Genomic DNA, 22,793 nt, shown 5'->3' with positions numbered 1-22,793 from the left:
GTTTAATACTTAGTTTGGCAAATAACAACTTCATTTGTGTTACATTAGAAACTACATGTTACGCGAAAACTCCTAGGCGTCAAATTACTCTCACTTAAAATAAAGTCGTCTTTTCGGACACGCAATCACACATCAAATTGTGTGACGTGTGCCTTCAAAAGCTACTAGTTTACCTGTAAAGTATACTAAGTGCTATAGTGTTGTTCTAGCGACCGATGTTGACTTGCGTCCGTGTGTGGTCCTATGGCCCCACGTCCCTCTAAACAAAATGCTATAACTCACCCCATAGTAACAAGAAACTTGAATCTTATTCCAATTTCATAAGGTCACTAGTTCCACTGTTCAAATATTTACTTACCAGATTGCCTTCCGAATGTTTGGCTAAATAAGACAGTGTTGCCTTTGAAAAAAAACCGGCCAAGTGCGAGTCGGACTCGTGCACGAAGGGTTCCGTAAATTACAGTTAAATCAACCTATCTCAAAAACTATAAGAGATACTTTGATCAAACCAAAAATCGTTGAAAGAGTTAATTAGCATGCATCACCTCTATTTTTTTTAGAATTTTATACCCCGTAGTTATAAAAATAGAGGGGGGGGACATACTTTTTACGACTTTGAGAGCTGATATCTCAAAAACAGTTCACTTTAAGAAAAATGTTTTTTAGAAAACTTTATATCATTTTAAAAGACCTTTCCATTGATACCCCACACGGGTATGTACATCGAAAAAAAAAATTTCATCCCTCAGTTACATGTATGGGGGGCCCCACCCCCAATTCTTTTTTTTACTATTTAGTGTCATATTTTTGTAGCGGTTCATACAACACATATTCCCATCAAATTTCATCACTGTAGTACTTATAGTTTCCGAGTAAATCGGCTGTGACAGACGGACAGACGGACAGACGGACAGACGGACATGACGAAACTATAAGGGTTCCGTTTTTGCCATTTTGGCTACGGAACCCTAAAAACAAGGATAATAGCGAAAGTGTTAAGTCGTCCTGGTTTGTTAACTTTTTGTAAACACATAAATTGAATTTACGTTATTTTTAGACACGAATGACGTGTGTAGATATGCAAATTGTTTCAAATTGCAAGAGGATGTGCAAGTTTCACGCCAGACGTTGCGTGGGAGAGCCATTGTATTCTGTGAAATACTGGCGACCATGCTATTACGCATTCAATGTCGCAAACTTTAATTAGATAATTTGAATCGTTGCTACATAAATGATATCGAGCAATTATTTTCTTTATCTAGATCAAATTGTACAGTAATTGTAACACTACACATTTTCATAGATTTTGAAAAAGAAATCTGTACAACGATGGTTAAAATGTCAGAAGGTTGTACTGTATTGAGACGTCTTGTTTGTATGTATAATTGATGAGAGCCTACACAAAGTGAGACAAAGGGCCAATAAAACTCAAATAACTTTTTATTCTATCAAAATGGCGTTCGGTGGCCATTAATAAGCTAATGACAGGCGAGTTTGACAGGCCGTTATCGCGCCATCTAGCGGGAACAGTTTAATATCGAGCACGTTTCTCTACGTCAAAATGTTATGATAGACGGTCACTTATTCTTTTTGATTTAGTGCCCCTCGCGTTGAGAACTGCATTGATTTATCAATTATTTCAGGTATGCGAGCTTGGTATTTTTAAGACACGATCTTACTTTCATGTCATACCGTTTGAATTAAATCATCAATTACCGAGTTCGATGCGTATTCTGGTATTATCTGATACCTTTTAATGTATGAAAGGAGATTGAAATAACAATGATAAACTTGGTTTTATAAAGCTATTATAAAGAACTAATCGGATGCGAATGTGTTGGGTTGCGTGGTGTATTGTTTGTAAATGGGGTGCGCCTGCACAGCGGGGTGCGCCGTTTTATTAGGAAGTGACAGGATCTGTGGTTTTGAAATGACATTGTCACCTCATCCTTATTGTCTCCTGTGCTTGCCTTGTATAATTTGTGTCAAAAAAAGTTAAATGTGTCAAGTTTGCCTGAGGGCTCAGTGAGCTCATTAATATTAAATTAATTAGCAATATTTGCATATACAGCTATTGGTTCATTTTCTTTGCTGACGAATTCGATCCATAGATAAATATCAAGTGATTTATTATAGCAAGTATTTATATGTTAAGTTATCCGATACAAATATTATAATACAATGATGGTTGACAGATTGTTGGTCTTCGATTACGATTCTTTGGGACCCGAGATTTTTTGTCGATTTGCTTTTATTTGAATCGAGATGGTTTATTTGAACGATATCGGGAAGGGTTCACGTTATAGATTTTTTAAATGTATGTTTGTTTTGATGGACTGGCTCTTTAGGAAGGTTTAAATAAAAATAATGGATTCGGCATTGGTAGTTTTTGTGGCATTTATACTGATATGCTTTTGGGGGCTGAATTTGGATGATATCTTTAGTGAAGATAGGTTAGATAGGTTTTTTCTCATCAGCACGAAAGAGGTACAGGAGTACTAAGTAACCAAGTGTCAGGAAATAACTTGGTGTTTGCTGAAGGAAAACATATCCATAATTGAAATGGCTAAAACGGATGATAAACCACATCTTGTTGATACAATTGTTGGTGCAAATATTTGAATCATTTGTTTGCACAAGCATGAAAACAAACTGGAAGGTGAGCCTAGACGTCATTCATCTTCTAGGAATGACGTTACATTATGATAATGAATCATTTGCTAAAACAATCAAATTAAATCAATTTGCGTCACTTATATAATTTTATACAATGTCTTATTTACAGAAGGCACAAATATTGATAAGGGACAGATTCAATGTAAGATTGAATCTCATTTAGAGTTCAAAAGTCGAATCGTGTAAATCAGCAGTTCTCAGCAGCAATTTTCGGCCAGTTACTGTTGACGATAATGAAAACAGTTCGCATTACATCAACGATTTCTAAGAAGTACTCGAAGAAAATAATAAAAATACCAAATCTCATGTAGACAATATCCATCATGAAAAAAATAAAAATACAAAGCAACTGCAGTTTGAGTATGTCAAAGAACAATTCTGGGTCCGCATTCATCGTGTATCATCGATATCGATATTAACGATGTCAGTGGGTCGATAAGTGTCACTACAGAACTACTCGATATTACATCCAGCAGAGATTGATAATGGTACAGGTACACATCGATTTCCATATTGATTTATGGTACCAATGAATCGAGTTGACGGAATGCGAATCGATTTGTTTGTACCTACAAAATTCTTGGGTTGTGTGTCATGTTCGTTTGTTTTTATCTATTCTGTTGCGTTTAGGAGTTGATTAGTGTTTTGTTTTTATTAGTACCTAGTGTGCTAACATCTAGTGATCATAAAGAAGTCTGATTCATACTGTAGTTGTTTAGTGAACACTTTTGCAACTATGAGGCAAGGAGTTTGCATTATGACAAAATATTCGATTGCGATCGATTTTTCTCGATTCAAGTGATGTTATCAATAGCAATATTGCCATCTGAGTACTAGATACATTGTAGAGGCATCCGTTTCACTAGACAAGTGACCTACCTGCGGTCAGGGCATTAGTTTCCTGAAGTGTTTACGAGCACCGCAAGCCTTTGGTAATTAAACTTCGGTTGGGGCTTGGTTTAACGATACAGTTTATAGCCGTCACGCGTCCATTGTATGTGCCATATCTAGTGTTACCAAATGTGCAACTATGTAAATAGACAATGAGATTTCCAATATTTTGTTTTTATACTTATTTCTTTAAAGACTTGGTAGTTGTAGAATCAAATTAGCGTTGACATAATGTGTTGTAACGTAAATATGTCATTCACTGATTACCATCCAGTCTTCAGCGGTTCAGCATCGTTGAAGATAAAAAAAAACGGATTATGGATCTCCGTAACCTAAAGATCCACACATTTGTGGATTTTATTATTTTAACATGTACCTATTCAGGAAGTCCATCTTTTTCGAGCTTAAAGCTTTCGTCATTTGTAAAAATAAATATTGGACAATACAGCCATATTATCGAAGTTCCTTATTACTCATGGAGGTCAGATCACTTAAGAATTTCCACAAAGGAAATGACACAAATCGGCCATCTTTTATACAAATATAGGTACAAAACATATCCGTTTGGCGCCTCTATTGATCGACTCCAGTCAATATACTGCGCAGATTAGTACAAATTGTTACATTTGAAATAAGCTCTTATGTGTCTGTGATAGATTCCATTATTGCTTGCGTTTGTAACTGTCATTTGCAATGATGTAATAATTAGTTGAATCTCCTCAGTGCGTGTTTAGTTTTCCTGAAATACATATCTTGTTTTCTGAAGGTTTTCTCATTGTAGCAGGTATAAGTTTGTAATAAGATAATGTTTTCAGAGTACTCACCTAACACAAGTCTGAAAATCGTTGACTCAGATATCACTATCCTTATTATGGTTGTCGAAGTAGGTCTTCTTCTATACTTCTCTATATGCATTATGTCACATCGTTTTTTGGTGTCTTCTTACTCCATGTCCATCCATCCACGTAATGTTCAGGAGTTTCCTCACAATAAAGACATTTTTATTAGGTTTCTAAAATAAACATGATAACTAAATAATCCTTTTTACATCTTTTGCATGTGCATAATTTGTTTGTTGCATCACCAAATTGAGGATCAATGATTTAAAGAATCCAAAAACATAAGCATGAGATGGCTTATGCAAATGTGTAGATAGTAATTTCAATGGAATATAATTTGAATTAATTTATGAATACATTAGTCGTTTTGTTTGATCAGTACTCTTCCTCACTGGGGAAAATTGACCCAGGGTCACTTTCGCGAATCAATGACTCTTCCCTTTAAAATAATGAGTCAAGCCAAACACGCTTAGCGTCACAAAGAACTTTATACACGATGATGGCTGTTTGCCGCTTTGCAGAATAACTTGATAATGCAAATAAAGGCTGAGCTTCGAAGTTTACCTGACATATTCACATTTCACACGGTGACTGCGATGCGTCATCGGATCAACAGATAAATCGATGACAAAAGCCCTACATTGAGCTCGTGTATTCCAATGAAATCACGCGTTAAGCAGCGCTCCAGTTTGTCGGTCCACTTAACGTCCGTCTCGCGTTCGATTCGTCGGCAAACGCCATGTCACATGGAGGTTCCTCGAAATGTCACCGTCGGCCGGCGCGCCTACACACGCCACGCAATAAAAGCGATCGATTATTACCTATATGTGTGAAAAGCGGAAGGAATAGGGCGAGTCCAGCCGCGGCCGCGTCCGCCGACGCTCGTGAGAACTGTCAATATTTGACCCCAACTCGTTGCTACGCTTCGAAATTGTCTCAACGATTTCGATATTTTCCAATCACAAATATTATCTTAATAACTGACAGCGTCAGATTCCCGAAGTATTAATCGACCATCGACGTCGCACGTCCGCGTCGGATCGCGCACCGCAGCTCTCCGTAAACATCGATTCATTATCTCAATCGCACTGTTAAAGAACTCGTTTTTATTTGCGCTTTCTACGCATAAATAAATATGTATAAAGGTATATTACCGCGGAATCTGGCACGCGTCAATCAAACGGAACATACACGAAACCCAACGATTTGTCACTCCGCCATTTTGAGGAATCCACAATACAGGCCGCCATTTTGGTGACAATAATTAACAGATAGGCATCTCCGACCGACCGCTTTCTAGTTTTTGTTTTCTAAAAATAATTATCATCACAATAAGAGACGCGATCTCTTTCTACTTACCGCTGTTGCGGTATTTTGAATAAAATTAAGAGACCAAATGATTTCAAATGCAATGGCTTCGGTACGGTTGTAATGAGCATCTATTAGAAACCAGCGAAACAAATGTTAAAGTACTTAGCTGACACTCAAGCAGTACACAAGTTGTAGCTCAGGCGATATCCCCTCGATTCTAAAATATGTTGTGTAGTGTAGTGAATCGGTCGGTGAGTTCGCAACGGCTCCATTCAACTCGGTAGCCGTCGGTCGCTAAATAGTCGACGCTGAAAATATTTCAGCGCGGTATTCGAAGCGTTAAACAGCTGGTGAACGAGAGTTTAGCGCCGGTGGCGGGTGGCGGGTATCGCGGCGGGCGGCGGGCGTCGGCGCGTGAGTGCGGAGCTGCGCGCGCGCCGCTCGCCGTCACGCCGTCAATGGCCCGGGTTATTTACCTCTCCTTATCACCTTTTGTTTTGCTCAAATACATGTCTCGCTTGACATTCGTAGCTTCCTGATATGCTACTGCACGCCTGCATTATGTGACGGTGCATCTACCTAACGCTGCCTTCGGACTTACGTAATAGTACTTTAACTATTTGTTGGTAATAGGAAATGTTATTACCTATGCAGAATTAATATTTCATATTTTCTCTTTCTTGATTCTGAACAAGAACAATAGTCTCTAACACAGCGACTACAATACGAAATCACGAAAGAATTCTTGTGATGTTTGCACAAGATATCGAGGATATCGAGCATCGCAGTGAAATAGAAGAAGCCAAAGCTATTGGAAGGGCTAACAATAAAGGCATCGGAGGCCGATCGGCGATACAGGTCCTTGTGTCCACATTAGCATCTCGAGCCAGGAGTGTGTGCAAACAGCGAGGGTCATCTGATGAAATGTTCAAAGGCTTTTAGTTCCCGAGAATTATTAAATGAAGCCCCAGGATCGTAATGTAAACAGTGTGTGTTTGTCGAGCCAAGAACCTGTTGCTTTGTCGACGTTTTGATGCGTGCACAGGCTTATTGGCGGTTATTTTATGTCTGCTAATGTTAATGCTAGTGCGGCTGTTAATGTGGCAACATTGTGTCACCAAGCACATTTCCTTAGAAGAATCGTTCTTACCAACTCTGTTGGATTACACCTCATTGCACCAAACAGTCAAGTGTTCTTCAAATCACATTTTGTCTCCACACGCAGGTAATCACAGAAGCTACCGTCCACCGTAACACATCGAGTAACGTGCTCAGTTGGCACAGAATATCTGCATTTACAAGTTATTTGTGTGAAGCATCTTGTACAATCAGCATTCCCTCGTATATTACGCAAACACGAAGGCAGATTTCCCTTCGACGTCAACAATACATTGCTCAAATGAGTGTTGCAACGACCTCTGCGAAACACCAGATATGTGTGGATATCTAGGCAAATATGGAGGGGTTATGTCTAGGTAAACATGCAGGTAGCCATCCCGGGCGCTAACACTGCTAATGTGTGGACAAAGCTCGTCGTGACGAATCCTGCTAATAAATATTCCAGGGAGTGTGGATGCGCGAACATTGCCATCACGCGCTCCGCCGGGAACCTAATGAACTTCTTTGTCCTTTATGCGATGTTGCATCTCTTTTGCAGCGAATTAATTTGTCTTCCTTTAACTGGATGCAACTTTTTGAGTAAACACGTTGAATTGTGATGAATTTTTCGAATGAATCACTCCTCTCGCAAGCATTCCTGCTTTTTGCATACCAATCTTGTTGCTCGTACCCTATTGGTGATTGCCGTGTGCCCGATCAATTCACACAGTCATCAATGTTTTCACCTCACACTACGACGATATCTCCGACGACATTAACAACTAAATGTTCAATATTTTATTACCACACGTATTTGTCTTGCATACCGACCAAACATGTTGAGCGCACATGACATCTTTCATTACAAGTTTCTATTTGATTTCGCCTCATAAAATCTACTCGCATAGACACGATTATGATTTCTATCACAAATATTACATTGTATAAAGTGTATGAAAGTTTACCTTTTATAATATTCAATAGCGACGACATAGAGTTCAGTAACAGTGTTGTCGTACCATGATTGATAGCTGAGGCTACAGCTTTTCCGTCAAAGATATAGAGTACATATTCCTTTGAACTCAATTCTCTGATATTATCTTCATTGATATCGGTAGCTGTAAATCACGGACTATTTAGAATTGAGCTTAATTCCGGACGGGTTAAGACAACTTTTGGTAGGGTCGTGTCAGCAGTAAAAGGCGCTAATCAACGGTGTGTCCTCCTGCTTAAATCTGGGTATTGCTTCGGGATTCTTCTGAGAAGGGCATCGAGTCCATTCCCTGTTTATTCAAATAATAAGCAAGTGGCTTGTTTAATGGTTCCGATGGATGAATTCTTTCACTTTCCGTTTCTTTGTTGGGGTCACGATCTAAAATGCATCAGTGTGTTATTGTTTTGTTTACATGTTACAAGTTGGGTGCAATATTGTGCCAAGCGCCGCGTTTCAGACGACGGCGACGTTTCATTCTTCATTTCCCTTGGCGACGTGTTAATGTTTAGTGAAATTCCGGTCGCTTTTATTGACTCGTCCAATACATATGTACCTTTTCATCGGCCTACTAAACAGCTTACAGTTAATACTATATTATAAAATCACGCGAGGGATTCCAACTTAGCGGCTCGGTTGTTCCGATTCTGTTTGCTCTGGCGTTAGCGCGGGTTGTGCTAACGTTATCCTACTTATCGGTGCGTGCAACTGTTGATTTTTACAGTTCGTCACATGATAATAACATCAACATGTAGTGTGCCGCGTGTTTGTTTTCTTCACTCAATTTGGTGAATCCGCAGCTTATAAGGTAGACGAACTTAAAAGAAACACCTTAAGTGGCTCATTTTATTGATATAACGTTTAAATAAAATTGCGGTCACCTTAAAAAGTAATAAAAGGTGGAAGGAATCCAGTAGCAGTCTGGGCCCATGAGAAAGAAAAGTCGAATGAAATGACAGGGTTGTATACGGGAGCGATTGATGTGATTATAGGGTTCCGCAGGCGGGAGTAGACCATTCTAGCTCAGATTATATCGTTCCTCAATGAAGATAAAGCGATGATTAAACGTTATGTGAATGAAGGCATTTGAGTGCAAATATTTTTGCTCGGTCGATGACACTGGCATTTATGTACTTCTTTTGGTTAGGTATATAAGCGTGTTGTTGTCGTAACTTACAGAAATATTTGGATGCAAAAGTACAATGCGTAGGTACCTACGCACCGAATCAATTATCGCTTTCAGAGTACTTTAGCACGGACCGTGTACAGAATGTCGAAAAAAGCCGACATGTAATTTTAATATGAAGCACGATAAATTGTTGTGCATATTAATTGATATGGGAACACGCGGAACCCTGGCATGGGCCGTTGAAGGAAGCTTGCGTGTCGTTCCGAGGCGAGCGTTTATCCGAACGAAACATTTCACCGATAATAACTCCACACAATATAATAATGCGAATAATAAATAAAAATGGAAATAAAATAATAATTTTAATGTCGTAATTGTGGGCCGGGGGCTGTGTCGGCGCAAAACGCGCTCATTTCGAACAACGATTTGATTGCCGTTCGCAACACTTGCCTTATATTGATTCCGATGGAACTTTAAGTGCATTAATACTGGGACTGGTTTCGCATAGTCGGTACTCGTGTTTCTCGCAATGGAATGATGCATTACGCGCTGAGACCCGCCATTAATTCCTATGTACCGAGCCAGCGCTCTCGGATTTCCGTGAATCCGATTAAATTCACTCAATTGCTGTAATAGTTGTAATGATAGAACGGTAGATGATTGTATTAGTTGAAACATGGTTGGCTGCTTTCTAGGAAGGATCCGCTTTTATGGGGCCACTTTACACCTTTTCATAAATAATAGTGGATTTCTCAAAAGGGTTATTTATATTTGTTTGATGCTCTATTTACTAAGTTGGTTCTGAACAGTAGTGAATTAGTAATAAAAATAATTCAAGTTCTTGACTAATAAGGGCAGGTTTCAGCAAATGTTGTAAGCCTAAGGCGCATTATTGCGGCCACCACATGTTACTCTGTCGATATCGATATAAACAAAGAATAAAGTATAAATAATTGAATAAATTTAACTCCTCGGGCAATCCAGGAGCGGAAGCTCACGGCAAATTGTGTTTATTAAATGTAAGTACGAAAGTAAACAATTGTAGATTAAATGCGAATCGAAGGTGAATAACAGTTTGTACTAATTATACAGAATACAATGTTATTACTTTATTAGTTATTAACCCTGTGAATGCCGACGTTCGCCCCTGAACGGCCCTTGAAAAAATCGCAAAAACTTGCACAATTAGGGTCGAATATAGACCATATTTATTTATAGTATTTCATTTTAAGCATAACTTGGACATGTAAAGAGTATTCTTAACGTGTCATCTTCGTATTTTTCTACATTTACGTGTAAGTTTGACGCCTTGCGACATTTATATGTAATTGCGGTTCAGAATGACTAGTCTCATGGGCTGCACCTGCCACTCGCTTATAATTTAAAAATAAGTCATATGAAACCTAGCTGCGTACTGTAATTATGTTAACGTTATGTTGGAAAATTCTATGATTTGTAATAAAGTTTAGCTGGATTGTAACGGTATAAACCGGGGCAGTTTTGTGTTAAGGATGCATATTTATTAATGTTTCAATGTTAGATTTGTTTGCAATATAGAATTAGATTTGGCTGTTTTATCGTAATGCTTTGATCAGTTTCTATTAGAGATGGGTAACTCAGGAGTGATAGATACAAATGATATGAATCATTCCATTTGAATCAATCACTCTTCATATCTTTACATATCCGAATGTGTCAGTAGTTCAGTATATCTTTCTTTACACCTCACTCACTCGTCGGTCATCGCGTCGGGTACTAACTAATCTGTGGCGTCGGATAGCTTCGTCGCGCGCCATTGGTTGAACGTCAAGCGAGCCGTCTCGCTCGCACCCATACGATTACGAATGTCGTTACTTTGACCACAATAAGTTGACACCCAATAATAAGTTGTTAACTCTATTGCTCACGCATAAGGCTTATAATTGTTTGTCCTTAGTGAATATTTCGGTATTATAATCTTGTCAAATGTATTGAAAACTTACCGCCTACCGAACAAACATGTTTTGACTCGAAATACACATTTTGAACTAAAATTTAATTTTCACGTAAATAATTTCGTAGGTAGACAGTCCTAAGCCTGTGTAAAGTATGAAGGGAAATCAGAAGGCTATTTCTATTTTTATTTTCTAATACTTACTAAACTAATGCTTATACTCAATACTAGATTGCGATTGACTATTCATTGAACTAATTAACATAAAAGAAGTAGGTTGTACCTACAGTCATAAGAATAGTATTTTTTTTAATTAGAAAAAAGTTGTTCAATCGCAACCGCTCAATATATCAGAAAGATGCAAACAACCAACCTATCACTATATCTGAATGATCTAAATGAATGAGTGAGCCGCACACGAGTTGCGAGTTTAAACGAGCTACTGAGTTATACTGAGCTACTGATATAAAGATATGAAAGAGTGATTCATATCCCAGTGAGTGAAAGATGCATATCTATCTTTTCTTTTCAATGACACATTTTGCCCATGTCTAGTTTCTATTATTGTTAGTTGAAGTTACATCCTTAGATTATTTGATGTTAACAACATCGAAGTTTCCTACTCAAACATTAATAGAACGATTGGTATTTAGTTTTTTATTAGTTAGCATTATTTACCATATGTAAATCATGCGAGGATAATATAGACTGAATTGTGTTTCTCTTTTGTTTTTAGTCCGCGCGGTCCGAAGGGGAGTCTTCAGGAGAACAATCCTGTGAGAGTTCAGACGAGGGCGTCGGGCGTGACGCGCCGACCTCCCACCCTCACCAACCGCATCAACCGCTGCAGTCGCATCAGTCGCTGCAGACGCATCAGTCGATGCAGCATCAACCCATGCAGCACCAGCCCAGTCACAACCTGAGCCACCACAACTCGGTGCCGCATCAGCCACTGAACAGCCATCAGATGTCGTATCAGCATCAGAGGAACTCGCCGAGACCTCTTGAGAGGGAACTTAAAGTAAGCTTTCATTGCAATTCTGGTCAAATTAATTTGCGTTTTTTAAAGTCAGTCATTTGATGCCTCAATAAACAATAGCGTTTAGTTCAAACTGTCTGACTGTTTCGCTGTTACTAGTATATAGCTAACTTTACAACAGCAAACTTATTTGATAAGAGACATAGACCATTATAAACATTTGAAGATTGGCACAGTTCTTTTCTAGGCCTAGCAAGCATTTAACATACCATGATGATTTCTATCCGAATGCTAATTGCTTGCTATTAATCTCTGAAGATATTGCGGACATGTTCTATAATTACCATCTTCATATTAATTGTCTTGATCATTTAATACAGCTGGCAAACATACTTAAGTATTAAAGATTAATAGGAGTTATTTGTGGGCTTTAGTTTGATTTTCTTCAATACCTAACGCATCCTTTAATTCAGTGTTTTTCTCTACAGGTGCGTGATGACTTCGAGTCTCTCAAGTCCTCTCTTCATCCCCACTTATCATCGCTGGCTTCGCTAGCCCAAGGGGCTCCTCTATCGACCCCCAACAGTGTGTTCGCTCTGGCGGGCGCGGGGGCTACTGGGGGCTTTCCCTACGCTCCCCCGGCGTTCCTGGCCCCTGCTCCCCCGCCGCCGGCGCAGCCTGCAGGCTCTGCGTCTTCCTCGTCATCAGAAGGCAGTGCAGCTGGATGGAGCTTCGAAGAACAGTACAAGCAGGTCCGTCAGGTAAGTTCGTGTTTTGTTGATATTTAAGAAGAATTGAAAAATTTTAAGATTTTTGTTAACGATTCCAAAAATACACCTTTTATATCGTCACATGTTATTAGTGTCATAAATAACATGTTAATCTGAAAAGCTAATTCTAAAAGTTCTGACCACCCACCCACAGAATCGTTAACTATAACATTCAAAGCAAAACATTATCATAATAGACCAAACAGTTGCATAATATATATCATAAACGCGTTTACCTACCATAGAGCAATCAAATAAAATCGCGCCGACCCTCACACAACCCTGCTGAATTATTAACCGCCACACATTACGTGTCTATGTGTCCAATAAAATGGATTCCTAAATCGCTACATAATGGTCGGTTCAACCCGTTCCTTTGTTACATATTTCATTGGTTTCGCGAAGGGTTGTCAAAACATGTGAGGGGTCATTCAGGCCCCCGGGTGAATAATAATCTGCTGTCGCGTTCGGAGGGTTGAGGACAGATTGTCAATGTTGTTTATGACTTTATTGCGGTTGTGTGAAGGATTCGTCGTGAATTGCTGATGTTTTTATTATTAGTAAGTTACAAACTGTTGCCGAGGCGGGTGACCTTTGCAAGGGGTTGTTATAAGTTCTTGTTATCTTTATGGAAACGGTTGTCTAAGTCAATTCCGAATAAAGCTCTATGAATAATTTTAACTAAATAACAGCTTGTAAAAGTAACTTTTTTCAAGGATTAACCTTCCCTTCAATACGAGCACTTAAGTCAGAAAGTTAACAAGTCCAGTAATTTCCCTCCTGATACAATGCGTAATAATAAGTTTTTTATTTTCACCTCACGACCTGAGGTAACAAGCTGTTAAACATTCTATCAAAAGGAAGAAAAGTATAAAATTGTTGTAGTTGATCACGCCTCTTTTGTTCACTTATTAAATTGAGGCACGCTTGTATGCCTTTTACGTAACCGAATAAGGACTGACATTCACGGCAAGACTTTAGGTGTCGATAAATTCGAATACTTTTTATTCTGAATACCAGAACACATTGGACTTTTTGTCATATCTAAGATCCCCAAGCTGCCTGAAAAATAGTTTTGACTACAACTGCCAAAGATCAATATGTGTATATCAGAAAGCTTTGACGATTGCCTCAAACGTCAAAGAGATGAAAGTCAGGAGGAAAACCTCAAAAAGAGTTACATGAGTTATTCATTAAACTGAAACCTATTTGAAACCAGTAGACGATCAGGATGGTTCAAAATCTTAGTAGCTTTGAGTGCCTCAGACTTTTTGACTGTAAGTAATTTTCACAGGAGTATTATTCCTGAGTCCTTTCATAGCAGTATCCATGGGCTTCTTGCCATACATATGGCAAATTGGAGGCAAATTAATGAGGCAACAGAGTCTACTCGCGTGCCCGCGTTAACGAGGCGCTCAAAGACCCAATTGATACCTACCCGCAAACGGATCAATTATAAAATTAAAGAATATACTCGCGCAAGTATTGTGTTCGCGAGATATTGTTGAAGTAAACGCTTGAATTGAGGTAATTACAGGTTCAGTTACAACATTTATATAATTTGTAATATTTTATTCATTATGAAAGTTAATTTAATAAAATTAATTGCTCGCTTCAATAAAATAAATAGTTTGTTGCACATTGTGTAACATATTTGTTTCATTGACTGGTTTTTTTCGCTTGTTTGAGAGCATTTTATTTGAGAATTTTACAGATTTATTATATGTATAGATATTAGTATGTTAGTGTTTAATAACTATCGAAATTAATATTAGCACTACATATTCATGAATATTGTTGCAATTACAACAAAAGCTTAACCACCCCTTACTTCAAGGCGAAAACAATTTTGGGGATCACCGTTCAGCGGACAGCAACAGGAACTCAAAAATAGTATAATTTTGTTGTTTAATGAGACTCAAGTTTTTGGTCCTTGGTCCTTCAAGCCATAAGGTGTAGACCACGGTCCTTTGTGCCTAGCTTAAAGTTTAGCACGGTTGAACGTTGTGCACATTGCAATTTGCGACACAATGTGGAGCCAGTCGGGACAAAGGACCAAGACTTACAAAGAAACACTCGATGTGTTAATGTATTACAATTGGATGTTGAAGCACTGAAGAATTCAGTTTACGATCTGTTATTGGTATTTATTCTTAATGCATTATTCCTTTTGATAAAGCAGCCACAATGTAAAGGCAACCGCGATTAATAAAGTTGTGAACACTTTATGAGAATCTTTGATACAATGTTAGCACAAAGCTGATGTTGATACGTACTAATAAATTATGCTCTTATTCAGATTTTATACGAGTACCCACATAAAATTGGTGTTATCTATTGAACTTTATTAAGCTTATGGTTCAATTAATATTCAAATTTAGAGGCACATTCAAGTGAGCGTTTAACATTTTACTTTAAAGTAGAGGTGTGGTGAATAACATACCTATACACGCCTGCGTAATTATTCTCTGTCGTTATAATACAATTAAAACTAAATTGTAGTTAACATTCTAGTGAAGACACAATAGTAATTATTCCACTGCTCAAGAATTTCGCTGGCAAAGTATTAATTTCCTTTCTTTAATGTACCTACCTATACCTATATATTTTTTTAATCCAACTTTCCTTTGCTGTATTAAGTTTATATTCTTCAAATATATCTCTAAATAACATTTCGATGTACGTAGGTGACCGAAACAAACGCGCGTTACCGCAATCGCTCGCATGCACGCGCGACTGATAATCGCGCATTTGCGTCGCGACTGCGGTGCGTTTGCGCAGACGTCGGTCCACTTGCGACGCGTCACGGTGCCTTTGTACGATTCCGATGTTAAACCACCGTTTAGATATTGTTCTTATACTGCTAATGCTCTAGTTAATGTTGTTAGTTACCTGTAAATGTTTAACTTTACCTGGGGAATTCGATAAAAGATACCGCGGTTCTTAAAAACATTCATGTCTGAAGACGCTGGATGCAGGTCGCTTCCAACAGGTATCTGTGGAGATCTAAGGGGGAGGCCTATGTTCAGCAGTGGACGTCCTATGGCTATAGATGATGATGATGATGATGATGATGATGATGGAGCTTCGTGTATGTTCAAACAGTCCCTATTTACTTGATAGAAAACTACGACATGAATAAGAATGAGCAACGTATCACACTATAACGTTATAATTCTATCACTTTCTTCTATTTGATAAATCCATTCAGTCTTATTGACACAAAGAGTGATGAATTTGACGATTGAATGAAATCCGTGGCAAAGTTTACTTTGACTAGAGAAGGGACTCGGTAAATATGCTTCATTCATTCGTACTTCATTCTTCTGAAGTTAAACTGTGCAGTGATTATGTAGGGATCACACCTCAACGTGAATTTAATGACAAGCTGCAATCTTTTGCAACTTTAATTACCCAGTACACGTAGCTTGCGTGCGTATTAGAATATAATATGTTTATTTACTACCTTTATTATTAATTACCTGTTATTAAACGTTATATAGTTGCTTAATAGTAAATACAAAGTCATAGATAAATGGTGTAATAAAGGAAAAAAATGTGACATTTCCCTTGCTCCTCCTACATAATTTGTTCGCTGTAACAAAAATTGCCGGTTGATACTCGCGCGGTTCCGTGTGTATAAACATTTATACATTTGCTAATCGCGCCCTCTTTAGGGCGTTGTCGTTGAATTAACAGTTATTTGTGGAAAAAAACGAAAACTGTTCGATTTTCCACCTTGTGGTCACGTTAGTAGGGTTATAAATTTAAAAGTGTTGAGCTGACGTGTGACTTTCGTTCATAAACGGCGGCCATGTTGGAAAGTACGCTGGTTTCCGACCCTAAATCATTGTCGCGAATTATTGTTCAGTCCTTTTATTAGCGTCTACTGTGTTGCTTGTCTGATAGCGTATTCATAGAGTAATTTTAAAGCCCTCAACAATGTAGGCATGCGAATGGTCGTGGCTTTTAAAATATATCTACTTTTTGTATTGCAACTTATGTCTTATGGTTATTAAACTTTCCAACATCTTAGAACTACTGTCCGTCTTTGTTAGTTGAGCTGTCAATTTCAATGCGCAATCCTTCTTCAAAGTTACAAGCAATCAAATACCTATGTTATTAAAATTACTACCAATTACTCAATTTAAATATAACAATCCTTGACAAATACTAAGTAATTAATATACCTTCTTATTCGTTTTCTTACTAGGACTAACAATAACTCACAGTTAAACATGCAAAAACAGTTTCACCTCCAAGTCTCGATTAAAAGCTCCAATAAAATTCCCAGTGTCCAAGATTCAGTATTGTCACGTATTAGGCTGCGCGCACGCCGCTCCTCCATTAGTCAAGCGCCCCCCGCGCAGGCGCACTTTATGTGCGACACGTTTGATTTTATACTATTTATCATTGCTATAAATTGCCCACATTGCAAAACATGTTGCTTGTTACAAATTGATGGGGTTATAGGCCGATTGTGAGGTTTGTATTAATCATAAAATTAATCAAGTTGAGGTTTTATTTTAGAACAACTTCTCAGGGTCTGGCTATAAGCTTACTTTCGCACTATTTTGTATACGTACATATACATAGGTAGAGTAGTATCATCTGGTCTTTAGTCACGCATAATCTTCACTGACAGACGAAACAGCTCCTACGCGTTAGTTTCTTTTTTTCGAACAACCCCTGAGTGATTTATTGTTATCAGCGCAAGTTCCACTGTTTTGCTCCCTGTGGTTTGTTCGTCCATAAGATTGCAAATAGCTTAATTTTCTTGAAAACGGACCTTAAAATGTAAACAACATTAACCACACCCAACGCTTCTGTAATCTCAAAAGGTGGTTGTTTTAAATGCACGTGAACTATTAGATTCGCTTTAAACCTTTTAAAGTGGTAGTAGGTTATGGGTGCGACGAAAAAAGTTACTTATTTTTTTAACTGGCAACCCAAACGATTAGCCAAGTGAGCCATCGTGCTGGCATTCGAGTGCTTCGGATATTTATTCCGTCTAGACAGTTTATCTAGTGGATGGTTTCGATACGTTTATCGGGGTGGAATGTTTTATACACTTGAAATTGAAGGTTAACGACGAATGAGCTTTTAAGCTTTTTTCTGCACGTCTATGTGTAGCTATTTAAGCGATAGCACGTTTTAAAGTAGCTAATTTTCTTCTGTTTGTTGCACATTTTCTTCTGCTTAGGTAAATGCACAGTTATTGTTGGTTATTATTTTCTATGCCGAACTTATTTAGATACACATATTTTTCAGCCAATTAGTTCAAATTTTAAAGCCATCTCGAATTATAATAAGCTCTCGTTTCCAACAGTAGTTTTAGTGTTATCATGATAGTTTCGTGACGTCACCTTTACAGCTACATAACAAACAAATTAGTCAAACATTAAAAAGCATTGGAGACTTCCGATCCTAATTAAGGTGTGTTCAAACTCGTTATTGTTGTTTTTTCTTTAGATTTAGATGCGGCTATTATCGTTAAATAGGCGATTTGTCGTCGCAATTAGCCTTAAAATGTTGTTGTACATAAATCGGTACGATTACGTGTATCGGCCTCATTATCGGCAGTGCAGTCATTTATCTTGGAACTACGTGTTATATGGACAGTTAACATTCAATGGTTTATTGTTTTGACATTATAGAGGTATCAATTTGTTGTGTATTATGAATATTCATGAGGTAGTATAAAAAATATGAAGGAGGCTGCTTGCGATGTACACCTCGGAAGAGATGGAGAATATAGCTTTACTATGGGTAGTTTTACAATCGGTGGATTGCCAAGACACGTTAAGATGAGAGTTTTCATTTCCTTTAGTAATCTTCATCTTAACTACTGACACATCGTTTCTTTTAACGTATACCTTAATCATATATTTTTTTAAAGGCAGCTTTATCCGTGATAGCAGTTTTCACATATTATATGGCTTTTCTTTCAATTATGTTTACTGGTAATTATACAAGCAATAATTAGGTATTTGTATTTTATATCTGTAATATCAACCTTCAGCTCACCTTGTATGTTTCAGTATATTACCTACTGATGTCATCGCAATACACAATTCTTAATATAATACACTAATAACCATCAATATTAACTGGTTAATGTATTCAGTGGACTAAATACAAAAATATCGATACATTTAACTAGTGAAGCAATAATTACTAAGACATTATCTAGTGACGTGCCCCGATTTGTCGATATTGAATGTCATTCTTAAGATAATGACATTTTGACGAGACGTCCAAACTAATTGCTGACAATTGTAGGTATATTGTTATGTTTATTCTTATACATTTGAGTTTGGTTAAAAACAGTTATGTTTCTTAGGAATAAAAATAAAATCTTATTATAAATAAAATCAACTGCCCATTTTCACCTTTTTTTGTATGAAGATGAGGTGCAAATCTCGATTGAAAACTAACCGCGTAAGTGCGTGAGATATTATTACGTGACAACTTTTTAACCGACTTCCCAAAAAGGACTAGGATTTTATTACAGTCTATAGAACTCAGAATTATTAATGTAGTTTTTTTTTTTGAAATTTCAATTTACTTCCTACAAATTCCCTTACACACCTTTTATCAAGACAACCTGATAAGTCTAGAGTTACCTTCTATTTGGGCGACATATCACGCGCATGCGTCTCGGCGTGATACCGCCGCTGACGCACCCCAGCTGATGGCTATTTCTGGGGGCTCGCATGGGGCCCCTAGCTGGCGCAAGTCACGCGCCATGGGAGTCCACAACCATGGTGCTAGTTGGGACTTAATCGATTAATGGCTGTTCAAGTTTTGGGAGTTTATGTGGGAAAATGGAGTGTCTTACAAGTGTGTCGTAATAGTCGTGTTAGACATCAACTTCTGCATCTAAGGATGGTCCAATAAGATGAGTTTCCTAGGTGATTTGACCATAAATATTTTATCTTCTAGAGAAAGCTTTTTGCTTTTGTTTTCTCTTTATACATACCTAGAGCTTGGTCTTGTGATCTGTTCGTTCAATTTAATCGCTTTCTCCTCTATCTTACACTGGATTGCAATGTGTAACCAGTGGGAGTGCTATCAATAAGTGCAACATGCAGCATGTGGCGTATTCATTTGATATCCTTTTTATTCGCATTTGCTGCAAACAATAAATATGCTCGTCGATCAAAATAGTCCACAATTCCACATTTTGTGGCCTTTCCATACAGTTTATCGATGAAAGGACCAAAGCTTTCACTGTTTTCTCAAACATTTTCCTCAATTCCTCAATAAAAATTGAAAATGTTTTGTTTATTTTCACTGAGTCATTTAAATGATTACCACAGTTCATACAATAATCTTCTCAAAAACAAAATGGTCGATATTATTCGCGAGTGAAATCAGTCGAATGTTTGAAATGTGAGCAAAACAAATCTAAATGCAGCTTTCATAGTAGAATTTAGCGTACTACAAGATATTTTTGTATCAAACGGTTACTACATCGAGAAGTTATCGGCATTTCTACTTATAGATGAAATAACTTGCGGATAGACTGAAATGGTATTGATGAAGGAAAATTGATGGTAATTGGGCAACCTGACTTTGTTTTCACCATTATCGAAACTGTATTGTTTAAGAGTATCAACTGATTTATTATTTGATACGATCCGTCGATTGACGGCCCCTAAAACTTGTTAGAAATATGATTTTATTGCGTGTTAATTCCACGTTTCTAGTGAACATAAGCGATTCCGCGTGATTTAAACATGTTTATTTGAAATTGTTTTATTTTTGGAACTGTTTACGCTTAGAGTATTTTTGTGTATTTGTAGTTTTTTGTTTAACGGATCACCATTCAATGTTTTATTGCGATTCTTAGAATCTGCTGTTGCGTCAAAATGTTTGGATATTTCCTTGTGATTTTGCAAATTGGTGTTTTTGTTACACTCATGATTGTGTTTTGGTTTTATAGTTATTTCATTATCATCTTGTCATCTTTTTGGGACATTCTTTATTTTGTAAGATGCACCTACAATCACTTCAATATCATATGTATCAGATCCTTTTATGATCAATGTATCTCCGCTTTCACTCTAGTATATGGCTGGACCTCTTCAATCATGAACTTTATAAGACTTTGTTATAATAAATACAGATCAGCAATAGTATTTTCATGTGCAATGTCGAAATAGTGTGGATGGCCATCGGCAGACGCGGCCATATGTATCGAGTCATCACGCATTAGCGTGTCGGGTGACCGTCACTCCGCAAACGTGCAACACGCTATAAATATATCAACCGGGATTCTGTTATCATTGTCTAAGATATCGAGAAATGGTTTTAATGAGATTTCGAAGATTGTGAATTAATTTTGTGTTGATTTTTAGGTAGGATTTGGTTTGATTGAAGTATTAACGTTCCTTTGAAATATTTGTCCCTCTTGCATGTATGGATCATCATCATCATCATCATCATCATCATCATCATCATCATCATCATCATCATCATCATCATCATCATCATCAGCCTATCGCAGTCCGCTGCTGGACATAGGCCTCTCCAAGTGCACGCCACTGAGATCGATTTTCGGCTTCTCGTAATTCGTGTAAGGATCGAGAATGTCAAAAAGGCTTATCTTCTGCTGTAATAGTGGCAACAACTTCACGCTTAACGCGGTACTAGAAAGCACCGTTATTTGCTATTCAAAAGCTTGTCTTTGCCATTCTTTCAAATTGGCACAATCATCTACATCACCTCTTATTCTTTTGGCCAATTGCTTATCACTAGGTCACAACTAATGTTATAATTTACTTTATAGATTTACATAATTTACTCTCCTGCCAATTCTGGCGCCCTCAACCCCTCTAGCATTAAATCAGTGATCCGATGTCGTAACCCTCTTGGCCACGCGTCTTAGAATCTCTCGTGTTACTAGTGGCGCGCGCTACGAGGGTGCGAGGGTGTCTCCTGAAATAGAGGCAGAGCATCTGCCGGTATTAATAGCCCCCCAAAGTGAATGTAGTATCAAGGACGCGGACGTTTATATCGCGTGATTGAGGGGATTCGTTGTTTGGATTTTGGAATGGAGATTGCTCTTGGGAGAGATTTTTATGTGCTGTTTGGTATGGCTGGAATTTGGAACATTTGGTTGATAAGACATATTGGTTAATGTTTGTTTGAATGTGTTTGCAATCAGTCGTTTTTGTTTATGCAAATAGTAGTATTAACTAATTCAGCGGAAACAGTCCGTCAGTGGATCACAGCAGTTAAGGCATACAATATTTTTATGACTCGTGTTTTTAGTATTGTATGAGTAATTTGACAAAACATTACAACTTCCTTCAGCAAGTTGATGAATTGCCTCGTTTCTGTACACCAAAACCACGGACATGGATTTATTATTTATATTACAACTTCCTTTACTTGAAACCCCTAAATCGATACGAACATTTGGTTGGCAGTTTTTGCTCCAAACATTCCTATAAAATGTTTATCACCGAGGCATCGTACACATGTGGCGGCAACCCTCTTGACTGAAGATTATTCTAAAATTTCCAGATTGCCACCCCGGGCAAAAAATAAATAAATCCAAATGCAAGCACAAAAAATGTCCCGAATCCTCGAGTAGATGATTACAATCCCCTTGAAATACAGATTTACAGTTATCGCTGTCACGAACCATGAGAAGTAATCTGCCTTCAGTTTTATGAGAGTTTTTCACTTTTTGGTACCTACTTTTATATAATTCCTTCAATATGTTACAATCATGTAAAAGGGGATAGAATATACCAGAAACTTGTATTTAATTCTTAAAGTATTAAGATAATTTTATCTGCACAAGAAGAATTCATTAGTGCGTCTGTGTGTGTAATTTAATAGCCATCGTTTGTATGCGTAACTATTTTGTTTATGTGCGTGGTATTTGCATGTGCTGGTGCGATGCCGGGGGTGGCGCGGGCGCAGCCGACCCGCGGGTTATCATTTCCTGTTCTTATTTTAAATTTTACAACATAATATTTTTTGCTTACGGCGGGAAGCTGAAGCGCTGTTATTACTTTGTCTGCTGAACAGTTTTGAACGATCAGTAGATGCCATAGTGGTAAAAAGTTTTATGTTCGATTTTTGTATGGTGCTTATCAAATTATTGAAGTGCTTTCTACACGCTAATTTTGATTAAACGTTTGTATTGTTTGTGGTTCG

At 37.7% G+C, this 22,793-nt stretch overlaps 1 protein-coding gene across 3 annotated transcripts in view; it reads left to right on the top strand.

Annotated features, from left to right (window-relative positions):
* The window catches only part of LOC110371269 (protein dead ringer), a 109,415-nt gene that overhangs the window by 24,749 nt on the left and 61,873 nt on the right, over positions 1-22,793 (top strand). For all 3 annotated transcript variants that reach the window (XM_021327429.3, XM_049845249.2, XM_049845251.2), the window contains 2 exons: positions 11,605-11,889; positions 12,336-12,608. In XM_021327429.3, coding sequence (XP_021183104.3) covers positions 11,605-11,889; positions 12,336-12,608 — 558 coding nt within the window. The remainder of the gene's footprint in view (positions 1-11,604; positions 11,890-12,335; positions 12,609-22,793) is intronic.

This window comes from Helicoverpa armigera, chromosome 15, assembly GCF_030705265.1.
Source record: "Helicoverpa armigera isolate CAAS_96S chromosome 15, ASM3070526v1, whole genome shotgun sequence".
NCBI lineage: Eukaryota > Metazoa > Arthropoda > Insecta > Lepidoptera > Noctuidae > Helicoverpa > Helicoverpa armigera.
Note: the sequence above shows the minus strand (reverse complement) of the source record. Positions and strands in the feature narration are given on the sequence as shown.